Genomic DNA, 17,535 nt, shown 5'->3' on the forward strand with positions numbered 1-17,535 from the left:
GCCAGGTCTTAGAACTCCTATTATTGACCTTCCAGTATGAAGATTCAGCATCTACTAGAAAATCAGAAATCTCTTTCCGGGTGGTGAAAAGTGGTAATCAGTGATGCTATTTATTTACTTGCCAAGTACCAAATACTGTGCTAAGTTCTTCTGTCATTTGATTCTCATAGTAACTTTATGAGATGGGCACTGTAATTGTTCACCCTTTTATAAATGAGAAAATGGGACTATGAGATGTTAGGTAATATATTCAACTCACACAAGCAGCCATGATTTATACTCTGGCTTTTACCTCTGGGGTCCACCTCTCCTACTGGTACCCTCATTGTGGAGATCAGCTGGGCACTGCTTAGTGACATCGTGTATACACATGTCCTCTGACCCAGCAATCTCTGCCCCTGAGTCTATCCCAAGGAATTTCTCATCCAGCTCTATAATGATAATTGCAGTAATTCTGTGGTGTTATAGAATTAGGGACAATCTGAGTGTTCATAATGGGGTATTGTGCAGCAATAAAAAGCAATGGTTTAAATGTGCACAAATCAGCATGGATGAGATCATAAATACAGGATAACATGTGACACAGAAACAATAGGATATGTGTTATGATATCATTAGCATACATTAAAATACATACACCTAAAAGTAATAAATGTCGTATGAACATATTCAGATAAAAGGTGTGTGTGTGTCACATAAATGCTTGTATAAGGGAGGTAGAGAAGTAGGAGTGGGGTACAGAGATAGAAGGGGATAAATCAATAAATCAAGTGGGCCTACACTCTGTATCTCAACCCGGCGTTAATTGGGAAGTGTGGTGATAATAAACAGAACTGTCAAAGCTATAACTGGTGGAGTTAAGAATGATGACAGCTGGGCATGGGGGCTCACGCCTGAAATCCCAGCACTTTGGGAGGCTGAGGTGGGGAGATCACTTGAGGTCAGGAGTTCAAGACCAGCCTGGTCAACATGGTGTAACACCGTCTCTACTAAAAATACAAAAATTAACTGGACATGGTGACACATGCCCGTAGTCCCAGCTACTTGGGAGGCTGAAGTGGGAGGATCACTTGAACCTGGGAGGCAGAGGTTGCAGTGAGCTGAGATTGCTCTGAGTCCTAAGAATATAGGCAGTGTCTCCAAAGTGGGAACTAGGAGCTGTCTTTGGCAAAATCAAATGGAAACTCGATTGTTGATTATCTCTATACTGTGTTTACTGCCACAAACACTATTTTAGTTAAAGATAAGAGAGTTGTTTTTTTCTCATCCTTTTCGGCTGACAACCAGGGCTGGTTCCATTTGTCTTCTAGTTTTAAGGAAGCCTTGAATCCCTGAGGGATGGGGTTTCTCGGTGGCTGCATTGATTGTGAGTAGTCTCTTCAGCCCTGATAGACCAGAAGCAGTGAGATGGAAGGGTCCCAGGTGTGGCTTTTTCTTGCCATTGCACAGAGAGCAGATTTCATTTTCCCAGGGCTTCCTCAATTCTTTGTGACAGAAGAAAATATTTTCAACCAGCATTCATGCACCTCATTTATTTTCCTGTCTTGAGCTTCAATTGGTTTTGCCATCTGCTAGAAACCATCTTGTCCTTTCTTTCCCCTCTGTTTTGTTTTTGTCTTTTCTCTGGGTTATTCATAAAACTTTTAAACAGCTATGTGACTTTAGGCAGTTAATTTCACTTCTTAGAGTCTCCATTGGTTTCCCTGTAAAATAGGACTTACTCATAGAATAAGCATTATAGTAACATCTACTCATAGAATGTGAATCTTAAATTTAAAAATATACACACATAAAAAAACTTTAAGGTGCCTGGTAACAAAAGATATCAGCTCTTTCCTCTTATATTAGCAGATAGGTCAAATTATTTTTAATGGAATGATTATTAGATTATTTCTAAGCATTAGTGGGAACTCCTGAAGGCTTTAAAATGGGGGTGTGTATGTGTGTGAGAATTTTGTGAGGCTGATTTATCTTCCTTTTTATTTCTTACCACTTCTCCTTCAGGACCCACCTTTTTTCCTGATAGCAATTGGACATTTTCTTCATAACACCAATAACTGTTATGATATTATATTTATTAATATAAGTACTTGATTAATATCTATCTTCCTCTTTCCTTTTGCTTAAAATTTGTTTCCTTCTTGCTGATGGATATTACCACTTTACTTTTCCCAGTTGTTACTGTCTCCCAGGATCACACAGCTGTGCTTCATGACAGATGTGTTCCCTAGAGGGAGTGACACTAGTTAGAAATGAATAGAACATTGGCCACTGTTGCTATTATGTGTAGATCCAGAATTTGGCCTTTGGCCTGATTTTCTGTAACCTCAGATTCTCGCTGCCAGTTGCTGTCAGGAAATGATCTTCTTGATGATTTGTCATGCTCAAAACAGGTCAACACTATTTCTAAAGTGATAGTCATTGGTTGATTTCATATCCCCATGAAATGAACTCCATCACTGGATAGAGCTGCCATAGAATAGCCTTGAAAGGAGAGGTCATGCTATGTGAGGACACTGTACTGGGAGATAGGACACCCGGCTTCTAGTTCATGTTTTACTATAAATTAGCTGGTGGCCACAGATAAGTGGCTAAATTCTGGGTCTCATTTTATCATTTTGTCATATGTTAAGAATACAGGATTTTGAGTTCCAGCATATCAGCGATTCAGGTTTTTTCAGGTTATCAACAGTGATAGCTTTAAAAAGAACATTTTTACTATATACACATAACAGGGATCAAAAGTAAAAACTACCCAAATTTCCATTTAGTCTTTGCCTATATGCCTATTCAATTAATACATACTTTCAATTATGTCATATATGAAATTTTATACATAGACTAATATATATTAAAACATGCAATAAATTATTAATATATTAATAATATATATTCACTTGACATTATACAATCCATTTTTTTCTATTTTCCTATGACTATTTTCCTGTCTTATGAACTCATTCTCTTTCTCTCTCACCACTGTCCCATCTCCTCTCAATCCCACTCAGATAATACTGTGTATCCTTCCACCTCTTTCTCCATAATTCATTTGATCATATGAAATATAAACACAGATGTAGTTATTTCACCCTTGTTTGTTTAAAAAGTGACACACACACACACACACACACACACAGAATGTTTATAAGCAATATAGAAGACTGGCAATTTGAACTCATTAAATTATATTACAAATGATAGAGAGCTACCACTTGACTCTTGAGAGAGTGGTCCTCCGTTCATCTTGGAGTATTGTTATCATAGTACATTTTCCCCATGTGATGCTAGTCTAGCAATTTCAGGCACAGCTACAGAGAAGTCATGATTACAGAAACTCCAAGAGCCAACCTTACCAAGAGACAGCATTTGACACTGTCAAGTGTCACTGATGAACAGAAAGAAAAATTATGCATTAAGGAATGAGAGTGTAAAAAGATTCAGTGCTCAGGAATTATAAAGTGATGGCGTAAATCTCAGTCTGAGGGCCAGAGAAGATGAGATGAATTGTCGCCAGGCAGGGGAAAAAAGGGTGCAGATTTCTTCTTCCTCTGCCTTTTGTTCTATTGAAACCTTCAACAAATTAGATGAGGCCCAGTTACATTGCAGGAGGGTAATCTGCTTTGCTGAGTCTACTGATTCAGATGCTCATCTTGGATGAAAACAGACACACAGACACACTGGAAACAAATGTAATCTGGGCACCTATGCCCACTGAAATTGCTACATAAAGTTAACCATCACACTAGCCTAGAAGGGAATTCATTTTTTAAAAATATATCATTTTAATCCTTTCCAAATTAAAGTAAAACTTAATGTATAAATATTATAATAACTTTCTAAGAGGACATTATATTCATTAAGGAGACTTCACTTTAGGAAAGAAAGATTTTTTGTAAAATTATAAAATAATTATATCTAAAACATTTTTATATACATTTTTTTCTTATGAGCACCTTGCGGTAGATTTTCATTTACTAGAATTAGGTAATGTTTTGTGTTTTTTAAGTGAGAGAAGAATGCTTCTTTTTAAAAAATAATTTTTTTAGTGATAATTGTAAATTCACATGCAGTTGTAAGAACTAATAAGAGAGAACACGTGTATCCTTTACCCAGTTTCCCCTTTATCACTTGTAAGATGATAACATCTTATAAAACTACAGTAAAATATCACAACCAAGATAATAACATTGATAACAGTTAAGATACAGAACATTTTCTTCCCAGAAGGATCTCTTCTGATGTTCTTTATACACAAACCCTCTTCCTTTGCACTTCCCACTCCTCCTCAACTCCTAGCAACCACTATCTCTTTTTTATTTCTATAGTTTAATTTGTGTATTCTTCCTTTTTGTCTTTATTGGCTTTCTAGAAGCTTTTCAATATTATTGGTAATTTAAAATCACTAGCTCTTGGTTTCACTGACAGTCTGTATTATTTTTCTGTTCCAATTTCATTGATTTCTCCTCTTATCTTTATGATGTCCTTTCTACTTGCTTGGTTTTATTTTATTCTTTTTTCTCTAGGTTCTCGAGGTGGGAGATTATATTATTGTTGCAAAATTTTTCTTTTTTTCTAATGGATGTATTTAGTGCTGTGCATTTCTCTTAGCACTGCTTTAGGTCTGTCCCACCAATTTTGATATGTTTGTGTATTTTCATTCAGTTCAATGTATTTTTGATTTCCCTTCAGACTTTCTTTTTGACCCATGGTTTATTTAGATATGTGTTTGGTTTCTAAGCATTTGGAGAGTTTCATTATCTTTCTGTTACTGATTTCCAGTTTGATTCCATTGTGGTCTAAGAACACACTCTGTATGCTTGCAATTCTTTTAAAATTGTTGAGATTTGTTTCACAATTTAGGATATGGTCTACCTTGGTATTTGTTCTATATGCATTTGGAAGGAAAGTTTATTCTCCATTACTTTGGAGTATGAAGTGTTCAGGAAATGTCTATTAGATCTTGTTGGTTGATGGCATTGTTGAGTTCCATGTTCTTTGTCCTTGCTGATTTTCTGTCTAGTTGTTCCATCAGTTGTTGAGAGAGGGGGATTGAAGTTTCCAATTGTAATTATAGATTTGTTGATCTCTTCTCTCAGTTCTTTTTTTTTTTTTTGAGACGTAGTCTTGCTCTGATGCCAGGCAGGAGTGCTGTGGTGCGATCTTGGCTCAATGCAACATCCAATACCTGGGTTGAAGCTCCTGCCTCAGCCTCCCAGGTAGCTGGGACTATAGGCATGTGCCACCATGCCCAGCTAATTTTTGTATTTTTACTAGAGATGGGGTTTCACTTTGTTGGCTAGAGTGGTCTCCATCTCTTGACCTTGTGATCCACCTGCCTCAGCCTCCCAAAGTGCGGGGATTACAAGTGTAAGCCACTGTTCCCAGCCTCTTCTTTCAGTTCTATCAGTTTTTGCTTCACATATTTTGCAGCCCTTTTTTTTGATGCATATACATTTTAGAGAGCCATGTTTCCTTGATGGAGTGACCCTTGTATTATTATATAATGTCTCTCTTTTAGTCTCTGGTAATTTTGTTTGCTCTACTTTATCTAGTACTAATATAGTTGGGGAAGTGGAGTTATCACCTTATTACTGCTCATGGAAGTAGACTTTTTGGTTCCCCAGTCAGCTATCCTTGACACCTATGGTGGGCTGCTCCATGTTCCTGATGGCTGGGGGTATGAGTTCTGCTCCTCATGTGGCCTCCACTGACACTACAATGGGAGTAGCCTTCTTACTGCTAGGCTGACTCTCCACTAGGTCTTCTCTGATACTCCACCAGCAGAGAAGTAGAGGGGTAACATGCTACTGTCAGGAGGGGTGGAAGACCAGGCTCCTCACAGGCAGGTTGTGGAGAAAAGGTGGGCGTGTCCAGAAGCCTTGTTACAGGCCTGTGAGGGGGAATGCTTTAATTCTTTACTTTGCTCTTAAACTGGGAGGTTGTAGGGGTCCCCTGTAATTTTGGGTTGGGTTTGTAAGACAGCATGTCAGGCAAATGTTCTTGTATAATTGGTTAGCTGTTCTTGTGTTGCTAGCTGCCCTTGTGTAAATGGATTCATGTAGTAAACTGTGGTTTGGAAAAATTTCTTGCGATAGTTCTTGTTATCCAGCAAATCATTTGTGAGAGCCCTGCCTTCATGGTTCTGCCCTGCTCCACTTGCCAAGACTTGACACAAGTTACTCTAGTTTGAATCTTACAACTTTCACATTTCTCTGAAAGCATCACTGATCGACTCTCCTGTGGGTTGCTTTTGATTGTCCCTTGGTGCCAAGTTGCACCTGTCCTGGATTGTTGGTCTGGTCTCACACTGGGGAGAAGTGATTGGCGACTAGGAATCAGCATTAAAACACTTTCAGCCACATTTGAGCAACAAGCTCGACCTGGAGAAAGTGGCTTTCAGGCTAAATCTTCCCGGAGTCCACTGTTCACATTCAATTTTGTTGGTTCTGTAAGTATTCGTCATCATTTGAATCACTGGGCCAGCATTCTTCTATTAGGAGTGTTGTTTCTATAGAATTGGGACAGGCCACAGTTAGGTCCAATGTTTAAAGGAAATAATACAGAGTAAAACCAACAGGAGCATAACAAATTTATTTTGTACAATGGCATTGAACCAAGAGGCCAAGCCTGAGGGCAACAAACTAAGCAAATTGAAAGACCGTGGGGGAAGTGGGTGAGACCAGTTGTAGCCATTGAATAGCATTCCATGGCTGGGTTGAATTAGAGCAGAGAGTGCCAACTTTATGAATGGGACCACTACCCAAAAAGCTATGTTGGGGATGTTGTTAAAGTTACTCAGTAGGTGGACTAAAGGATTTCTTAGGTCACATTCTGTCAAATTACCCATAATAGTTACTAATTGTGAAATTTTAATTATGGCATTATTCTCTCAAGTGAAAAAGGTAGGAATTAAGAGGGGTAAGAGTCTCATTGTAATATGGAGTCTTGTTCCAATGATCTTGGGAAGAGCTGTCTACTGTCATCAGTTTTGCAGTTTTAATGTCTCTGATTATGGCATTGGGCTTGGTGAGCTCTCTGTGCAGTCCACACGCCAGGTACAACATTTTTCCCTTGAAATTCATTTGATTTCAACTTATAGGGCCTTAGGAACAGAGTGGCTCCTATTCTTAGTTGGAGAATTGTAGCCAGATATTGGCAGAACCTAGGAGAATTTAGAATTCAGTCCAGTCTACATGTAGATAACAAGAATTCAGAAACAATGCTATAATCTAATAAAAGGTGTATCATAATCACCCCAATTTTTATCAAAGATAGTCAGAGTAAGATTAATTTGTTTGTAAAATAAATATAGTTTGATCAGATTTGGCCTAATTATTTAGATAAGTATAGGAAGAGCAGTGATTTAATCTCAGATCAGACTTAAAAAAATCTTTTAAGGAAAGGAAGCCAAATCAAATCAGACTTCAGATTTTATCTGCAGTACCTATAAATAATTTTAAATATGACATCTTTGTCAAACCTTGGTAATATGATTAATATTTCTAATTGTATCCTGTAATAAAGAAAACAGATTTTTATGGAACTTATGTAAGTAACTATATTGTCATAAAATAAAAAATAGGAATAGTTTCTGAATTTTGGAGAGATTGAGTCAAAAGAAAAAGTAAATGTTTTTACCTTTGTTAATAAAAGTATACTTTTCCAAATGGCTGTAAATTATAGATAGCTTAAGAAAGAAAGTTTTCTTAAACCAGAAAAACAAAACATTTAAGAATTCATAAAGTCTCAAATGAAAGTTATAAAAGTTATAATTTTTATGAATTATTGAATCTTATATAATTATTTTGTTCTGCTTGATCTTTATTTGCAGTTTCATGAACCCATTAGTTTTTTCATTAGAGTTTTAGAAATTTTTATTTAGTTCTTCAATCTCAAAGTTATTGGAAACCTGTACTGAAGGGTACTTTTTAGGTCTTTTTTATTAATCTGATTGCAAAAGTCAAGAATTAACACTGTAGATCAGAGGTCTCCAACCCCTGGGCTATGGATTGTTACTGGTCTGTGGCCTGTTAGGACTGGGCCACATGGCAGGAGGTAAGTGGCAGGCTAGCAAGCGATGTTTCATCTGTATATACAGCTACCTTACCGCCTAAGCTCTGCCTCCTGTACATAGCTCTCATTACTGCCTAAGCTCTGCCTCCTGTCTGATCAGCAGTGGCACTATTTCTCCTAGGAGTGTAAACCCTATTGTGAACTGTGCATGTAAGGGATCTAGGTTATATGTTCCTTATAAGAAACTAATGTCTGATGATCTGTCATTGTCTCCCATCATCCCAAGATGGGGACTATCTAGTTGTAGGAAAACAAACTTAGGGCTCTCACTGATTCTATGTTACAGTGAGTTGTCTGATTATTTCCTTATGTATTACAATGTAATAATAATAGAAATAAAGTGCACAATAAATATAATGTGCTTGAATCATCCAGAAGCCATCCCCCACCATAGTCCATGGAAAAATTGCTTTCCATGAAAGTGGTCTTTGGTGCCAAAATGGCTGGAGACTGCTGCTGTAGATAATAACAACTTACAATAGCTGTAGTTAAAATCTGATCAGATTTTAGCAACTGATGAAGAAATTCAGTTGCTTCTATTGCATTCATCAATTTGAGGTAATGACCAGAATTATAACTGGTAGTACCACACCAGGACCATCTGACCTTTATAAATTTTATATGATCTTTAGAATGTTCACATCAATAACATACTAATATAAACATAGCTTAAAGAAGATTTAGTATCACTTTATTATTTGATGTAGCTTCTCATATAATCCAACATATCAAGGGGCTTGGCTGGAAAAATCCCAAAGTCAATTTTAGGTTAAAAGAACTTAGAATTTGAATTTGGGGAAGATTGTAAAGATGTTAACAGATTTAAAACATTTAATCAAAGTAGAAGCACATGTCATTGAAAAATAATAGTCATTTATTTAGTCCAAATGATAATTAAAAGACTTCAAAACCAAATACAAGAAGTTGCATAATGAAAGAAAAAAATTTAGACCTGTATTAGAGATGACAGTTTTTCCATGTAGTCAAACCTAGTAAAGACAGCACAAAGCAAAAGAAACTATCTTAAAACACAAAATCTCTATTTCTTAGACTGATTACTTAAAAGATAAAGAGAAAAACTCTATTAGTATGACTTCTGCTCTTTAGGGAAAGACTGTTTAGATAACCTGGAAGTTGCAGCTGATGACAAGATACTTGAATTCAGTTAGACACTAGAAGAGTGTGTATCTAAGGTTATGAGTGTACACCGTATCATAGAGGAATAATGTAAACAAGAAAACCAGTACCTTGAGCAGGGGAATGTATGGCTTTCAGTAAAAGTGAAATCATTTAAAATTTCCCAGTTAGCCAAAACAATTTAGACACATCAAGACAAGCCAAGAGTACAGGCTCAAGTTATATTGGAGGAAATGTCATTTTCTTAGGCTTTTAGACAAACATTTTCAGAATCAGACCACAGTAATAGTAGAGCCAGAACTGGAAAAAAAAATCTATAGGAACTGAAAAAAAGGTGAGTGAGAGAGTCACTACATTAAGCAAAGCAAAAAGATGTGCCTTTTAAAGGAAAGTACATCATTGTGGAGGCAATGATTCATGACCTGCAAATCACATGTAATGAGATGGAATAAAAAGCTGAACTCGAGATACTGAGGTAGGAGGTGGGCCTCAGAGACTGGAACAAATTGAGGACTAGCTAAAGCAGGGACAGGGTACAAGCAGCTTTCCATAAGACACATCCTCCAGTGTGTCATGCCAGTTTACCATTGACATGGCAACACTAAAAGTTACCGCCCTTTTTCACAGCAATGACCCAATGACCCAGAAGTTACCACTCTTTTTAAAAGAAATTTCTATATAATCTACCCCTTAATTTACATATAAGTAGGTATAAATATGACTGTAGAACTGCCTCTGAGCTGCTACTCTGGGCAGACTGCCTACCCCTGCTCTGCAAGGAACAGTACCTCTCCTCCTGCTGTAAACCATCAGTTCGATAGAAGTTGCTGTCACCACCAGCTTGCCTTTGAATTCTTTCCTAAGCAGAATCAAGAACCCTCCCAGGCTAAGTCCCAGTTGTGAGCTGCAGCTTTTTCTGTGGTTTTGTGGTTGTCTTTTTTCTTTCTTAGCTAGAGATGAGGCTTCTCTTGAGACTTTTAAATTTTTTACCTGTGCCTGTTGGTGTTCCAGAGTTTCCAGCTTCTTTTGCTCCAAGTTGGGGGCATATAAAGCAGAAAGAAAACCCAGGGAATTTACCACCATGTTGTTTTCCAGGATCTGTGACCGGCTCTGCTATCTTCTCTCTGCCTTTTAGAATCTTGTTATATTCATTTTATATATAATACCTATGACTTTTGTTTATGTTTACTGAGAGGAATTGGGGAAAGCACATCAACTCTATCACGCTGGAAGTGGAAGTTCCAGAATACCTCTTAAATTAATCTAACTTATAGATTTATGGTTACTTACAAATGGAATATATGTGAATATTGGGTTAGTTATGAAGATTTTCATATCTTGACATTAAAATTGATATCTATATTAACAACTTTAGGGACTTTTAATAAAGTACAAATTACCAAATTAGGGCTTCTTTTAGCTATCAAATATGTGACAGATTGGAATTCAACATTTTATTTCAAATCATAAATGATCACTTGTCCAAGGAAAGTTACTAATATCTATTTTTCGAAATGTAACATTTTGTTTTGGGTGCAATTGTTGCTTTTGGAGTAATAGACATTGAAAATGTAAACTGCTCTCCCTTTGAAGTACACTATCATTTTAATGTCATTCTATGTTAAAGAACACTTGTATCTATAAGATAAAAGCAATATAAAGAATAAAAGCAAGCAATACAAAAAAACAAATACTTATTTGCTCTTACTGGAAATGACTGATTTGGTTTGGCCATGCCCCACCCAAAATCTCATCCAGAATTGTAATCCCCATAATCCCCACATGTCAAGGGTGGGAACAAATGGAGGTAATCAGATCGTGGGGGAGGTTTTCCCCATGCTGTTTTGAGAGTGAGTAAATCTCATGAGATCTGATGGTTTTATAAGCATCTGGCATTTCCTCTGCTTGCACTCACTTCGTCCTGCTGCCTAGTGAAGAAGGTGCCTCCTTCTCCTTTGCCTTCTGCCATGATTGTAAGTTTCTTGAGGCTTCCCCAGCAATGCAGAACATTGAGTCAAATCTCTTTCCTTACCCAGTCTTGGATATTTATTCATAGCAGTGTGACAATGGGCTAATGCAATGACTAAAGATCAATTTAACAGATCATAATTTAGCACATAATGATTATTCTTGCTCCTGGCTAAACTGATCAGATTTTTTTAAAACAAAATATCTTTAGAAGCCATAGTTTATAAGATACTTAGGTTCCTGAGAAGGTTATCCCAATAAAAAGGCTGCATATGCACAGAAAAAAATAAAAAAGAATATTTTCAAGTAAAAATGGTAGAAGGGGTGATTTGAAATATTCATGTTTGATAATTGAAGTCAAATTCTCTGAGTCAAATTTACACATCTAAAATTTGGCCACAATTTACCCAGTGTTTTCTAGGATTGGCGTAAAAGAAAGTAATGGGTTTACTGAAAAAAAAAAAAAAAAAGCCAGGAAAACACAAAACAAAACAAAACAAACAAAACAAATCATAACAAAACAAAACTTCATTGGTGCCTATTTCTAGAGGACGAATTGGAAGGAGTCAATTTTTCCTTCTGTGCCCACTCCCATGATTCATCGGTTTCTAGTTCATTCTCTCTGTTTGATATGTGGGATTTTAGGTTCACTTTTAGTATGTCTACTTATAACTCAGAATCTGTGTGGTATTATATTGATAAATACATATATTATGATATGTATTTCAATTCCCAAAGTTAGTTTTTGCTTATTCTCTCATTCCCTAAAAAAAATCATTAAAGTAAATATGGGCATTGAGCTATGAATATAATCCAGAAATCTCCAAAACTATATATCTGACTATTCACTGGGCTTCTCTTTGTGCTATAAATATCTTGAAAATAATATACTTATTTTCAGGAATATAATTTTTTGATGCTAAAACAAATTCTTATGGTAGATTTTCTTCTTGTATCTTTAATTTCAGTTTAACCTACAAGTCTATCTTTTTATGTGTCATTTAAAGTCATAATTATTGGCTCTCTGCTCCTCTGTCTGTGACAGCCACATCTTCTCTCATACCACCAGCTGCATCCCTGAGACACCATGGGGAAGGTGAAGGCTAGAGTTAGTGGATTTGGTCATATTGTGTGTCTGGTCACCAGGGCTGCTTTTAACTCTGGTAAAGTGGATATTGTCACCATCAATGACCCCTTCATTGACCTCAACTACATGGTCTACATGTTCCAGTATGATTTCACCCATAGCAAATTCTATGGCATCGTCAAGGCTGAGAATGGGAAGCTTGTCATCAATGGAAATCACCATCTTCCAGGAGCAAGATCCTTCCAAATCAAATGGGGCAATGCTAGCACTGAGTACATGGTGTAGTCCACTGGCATCTTCACCACCACGGAGAAGGCTAGGACTCACTTGCTGGGAGGAAGCAAGGGTTCATCATCTCTGCCCCTCTGCTGATGCCCCCATGTTTGTGATGGGTATGAACCCCAAGAAGTATGACAGCCTCAAGATTGTCAGCAATGCCTCGTGCACCACCAACTGCTTACCGCCTCTGGCCAAGGCCATGACAACTTTGGTATTGTGGAAGGACTCATGACCACAGTCCATGCCATCACTGCCACCCAGAAGACTGTTGATGGTCCCTCTGGGACACTGTGGTGTGACAGCCTCAGAGCTCTCCAGAACATCATCCCTGCCTCTACTGGCACTGCCGAGGCTGTGGGCAAGGTCATCCCTGAGCTGAACAGGAAGCTCACTGGCATGGCCTTCCATGTCCCCACTGCTTATGTGTCAGTCATGGACTTGAGTTGCCATGTAGAAACAGCTGCCAAATATGATGACATCAAGAAGGTGGTGAAGCAGGCAACAGAGGCTACCTCAAGGGCATTTTGAGCTATACTGAGCATCAGATTGTCTCCTCCAACTTTAACAGTGACACCCACTCTTCTACCTTCAATGCTGGGACTGGCATTGCCCTCAACGCCTATTTTGCCAAGGTCATTTCCTGGTAAGACAATGAATTTGGCTACAGCAACAGGGTGGTGGACCTCATGGCCTCCAAAGAGTAAGAACACTGGACCACCAGCCCCAGCAATATCACAAGAGGAAGATAGAGGCCCTCACTGCTGGGGAGTCCTTGCCACAATCAGTTACCCACCACACTGAGCATCTCCTCTCCTCACAGTCTCCATGCAGACCCCTTCAAGAGGGAGTGGCCTAGGGAGCCCCACCTTGTCATGTACCATCATCACTAAAGTCCCCTGTGCTCAGCCAATAATAAATAAATATAAATATCAATAATCTAAGCATTCTTTCTATGGTCAATGATGTAAACATCTTTTTGTTTCTAATGTTCATCCATAATATCTTATTGCACAATTTAAAAAGGTTTGTTTTCCCACTTTTTTAAAAGAATAGTTCTAGAAAATAAGTGTGTTTGCAGCCTGAAATCAATGATTTGGTATTTGCAAAGAATTCTAGTATTGAAAGTCTGTCACTCAGGTTAATTAATGGTTTTATCATTTAATTTGATTTAAGAGTCTTGAAGTCCCTGACAGTGAAAAGAAATGCAAAGTTCTGGATGCTGTTATTGTTATTAAATCTGCAGAAAACACAATAGTATTATTTTTCTAGAAAATTGATGACCACATGTAGAAAATTATGGTTGTTTTAGATTATATTTACAACTTTTTTGGTATTTGAGGTGAAGATTAACTGATCTCCCTTTGAGTGACAGTTGGTGACTTACTTGTAACAAACAGAATGTGGTGGAATTGACCATGAGTGACATCTAAGGGTAGGTCATCAAAGGCATCTTTCTCTCTGGAATCATTCATTCTGTGGGAAACCAGCTGTCAGGTTATCAAAACACTTAAGCACCATTTGGAGAGAACCATGAGGTGAGGAGTTAAGGCTTCCTCCCAATTACCACTGAAGAACTGAGACTCCTTTGCTGATAGCTATGTGAGTAGGCCATTTTGAAGGCACACGCTTTAGTCTAGACAAATCTTTAAATGACAGCATCCATAACCAAAGTCTTTTTTTTTCTTTCTGGAGACTGGAGTTTTATTATTACTCAAATCAGTTTCCCCAAGCATTTGGGGATTGGAGTTTTTAAGGGTAACTTGGTGGGTAGGGGGCAGCCAGGGAGCCAGGATTGCTGATTGATCAGGATGACCAAAGTCTTGACTGTAGCTTCATGAGAGACTCTGAGCCAGAACCACCCAGCTAAGCATCTCCCAAACTGTGAAACAAATGAATGTTTGTTGTTTTAAACCACAGCAATATTTTGGTATGTTTTGTTACACAGCTATAGGTGATAAATACAGATTGTTTCTTCTTAAAGATCCTGTTCCTCTGGAACCAACCACTCTTGGTACTAAATAATTTGTATTATAGTAGGTGGAAGCATATCATTGCAGGAAATTATTTTTTTCTTTGTACATTATTTTTATTTTTTGTAGTATGTTATTTGTAATATAATTATTTTTTGTTTTTTTTTCTTAATGTGATATCTCTTTTTTTTAGTCTATTATCTCTAATATAATTACTAACTATATTAAAATGTTCTTACTTTTTCTGGTATAAGATTTTTAAAAAGACTAATCAGGTAAAAGTAAAATTATTTTAAAATCTTATGCATTGATAGATTTTGAATTTTGATTCAGATAAAGGTCTATTTCAAAAAGCTTGATATCAAAACTCATTTTCAATTAGGTTAAAAGGTAAAGTAATGAAAGTTTGTATCCTGGCTTTAAAAACCATGATGGAAGTGTTCGTATTTTGTTCATTTTTACAGCTGGACTCTGACGGCACCATTACTATAGAGGAGCAGATTGTCCTTGTGCTGAAAGCAAAAGTACAATGTGAACTCAACATCACAGCTCAACTCCAGGAGGGAGGTAAAGATGCCAAGAAAATTGACTCCCCTTGTACCTCCTATAGCAAATTTCCCTCCTTCTTTGGTGTTAGAGATATCCTTATCAGTCAATCCACATTTCCATGCGGAGGGGTGTGTAGCAGAATAACAACACTCTTTTTATCTCTACTCCACATGCTTTTCCCTCTCTGTGGAAGGAGTCACTTGCCTGATAGCAAGTTTGAGAATAGCAATTGGGCATGTGCACATCAGCCTATTCCTTAGTCCTTTCTTCAGTATTCGTCTGCCTGTAGAGGGCAGATTTGCCCTTGACCATACAGTAAGCTTGGAGGAGCAGGCTCTGTCCCTGTGGACATTGCCTGCAAGTTTAGGTAGTAAGCTCAATTTAGAGCAGTACATAAGCAAGCCCATTTATATACCTAAACCATGTTCTCCATAAAACCTTTTTTGTTAGTAAAATGATAATTTTATTTCCTGCCTGACATTTTATGCAATCTCTTAATTAGTTCCAAATTCAAGTTGGAAGTGGAGTGTTATTTACTTTGCTCCCTGCCTTCCCAAATGAATGCAGCAGAAAATGATCTTAAAGTTTTCCCTCTGTTATAAAATGTGCAGTTTGAAATCTACTTCATACATCTCTAAATACTAATAAATAATTGTGATTGATTTCTCAATGTTTATGATCAGAGAATGTGGTCTGCATGATACTGAGTTTTAAAAATGTGTTGAAACCTAATGGCTTATATTCTTGTCAATTTTGATAATGTTCCATGTGGTCTTCAAAGGTATGTATATTCTCTAGTTTCTGAGTACAATGTTTTACAGTGTCCACTACATTAAGCTTATTAGTTGGGTGGTTCATATATTCTGCATCCATATGATTTTTTAAATGTGCTTGACCCATTGGTACATGATTTGTAGGTAAGGTAATACAACATTGGCTTATGGAAACAATTGAATTTAGTTGCGAAAATTCATTTTTCAGGCCTTTGCTTGTTTATAAACTACCATGTAAATGTGTTATTTTTCTTTTGCATTCCATTTTTGTGTTCTTGTTTTGCATCTTTTGCCATCCGTAGGTGAGTTACTTATAATTGGTACATATTGTAGGTACTATGAAGGAAGAAATGAGATTTGTGCCCATGGATGAAAATTATTTCAGAGCATCTGGTGAAATTAATGAGCAAAAACTTGAAAGGTTTTGGGTATTTTAAAAATAACATTCCTCTATATTTCATTTATCATCTCACCTAGAAGAGTGAACAATGTAGAGTATAACATGAAGTATGTACAATAAAAGTAAAAGTGTTAAAAAATGTGCTTGACCTATTATTTCCTGATATATATATCTTAAAATATGCTACTATGATGATAAGTTTTCAACTTTTCATTGAAAAATTTATCAGATAGTTTTACTTCAGATATTTTGAAAATATATGAGGTATATTTAAGTTTAGAAATATTACATTTCCTGTTGAATTAAAACTTTTATACATAAGAAGTAGCCCTCTTTATCTCTAGGATATGTTTCCTTCATATTTAAAAAATATGTACAACTTAAAATTATTATATTAAGAAAATTTAACAAATAACACTTGTTTTCTTCTTTCTTGGTTAGTACCTGCCTTGTATATCTTTTCCAGTCATTTAAAAAATGTTTTAATTGTGATAAAACATACATAACATTAAATTTACTATTAAAATTTTTTAAATTGTACTTTTCAGTAGTGTTTAGTATATTCACGTTGTTGTGCAATCAATCTCCAGAAATTTTCCATCTAAAATTGACACTCTGTACTTATTACATTTTAACAACTCAGGTTTCCATTCTTTTATTAAATGTTCTGTATACTTAGATTTCAGGAGTATCTTTTACAAACAGGACACCCATAGAGTTATGCATTCTGATAATCTTTGTCTAGTAACTGAAGAATTTAGCTCAATTACATTAATTGTAATTACTAATATACAGTATTTGAGTTTAATTCTAATATCTTATTTGGGCTTTCTATTTTATTAGCTCTTCTTCTGTTTCCCACTTCTGCAGCTCCAACTCTTTTTTGGATTGATTGAGACCTTTTTCTCATTTTATTCCATCCCCTGCCACCCCACTGAGTATTGAAGATATGTATTATATTTAATTCTTTTAGTGGTTATTCTAGAAAATTTTCTCATATATATATTGTACTTTAGGTTCTGGGGTACATGTGCAGATCATGCAGGATTGTTGTATAGGTACATACATGGCAAAGTGGTTTGTTGCCTTCATCCCCTAGCACCTATATCTGGTATTTCTCCCCTCGTTATCCCTCCCCACCATCCCCACCCCATGCTGTTCCTTCCCTAGCCACCCCCAACTGACCGCAGTGTGTGATGCTCCCCTCCCTGTGTCCACGTGTTCTCATTGTTCAACACCAGCCTATAAGAACATGTGGTGTTTGGTTTTCTGTTCTTGTGTCAGTTTGCTGAGAATGAT

The 17,535-nt window shown here is 36.7% G+C and overlaps 1 protein-coding gene across 2 annotated transcripts in view; it reads left to right on the plus strand.

Annotated features, from left to right (window-relative positions):
- The window catches only part of PTH2R (parathyroid hormone 2 receptor), a 105,239-nt gene that overhangs the window by 3,306 nt on the left and 84,398 nt on the right, over nucleotides 1-17,535 (plus strand). For both annotated transcript variants that reach the window (XM_035305514.3, XM_035305515.3), the window contains exon 2: nucleotides 14,979-15,081. In XM_035305514.3, coding sequence (XP_035161405.1) covers nucleotides 14,979-15,081 — 103 coding nt within the window. The remainder of the gene's footprint in view (nucleotides 1-14,978; nucleotides 15,082-17,535) is intronic.

Source organism: Callithrix jacchus, chromosome 6 (genome assembly GCF_049354715.1).
Source record: "Callithrix jacchus isolate 240 chromosome 6, calJac240_pri, whole genome shotgun sequence".
Lineage (NCBI taxonomy): Eukaryota > Metazoa > Chordata > Mammalia > Primates > Cebidae > Callithrix > Callithrix jacchus.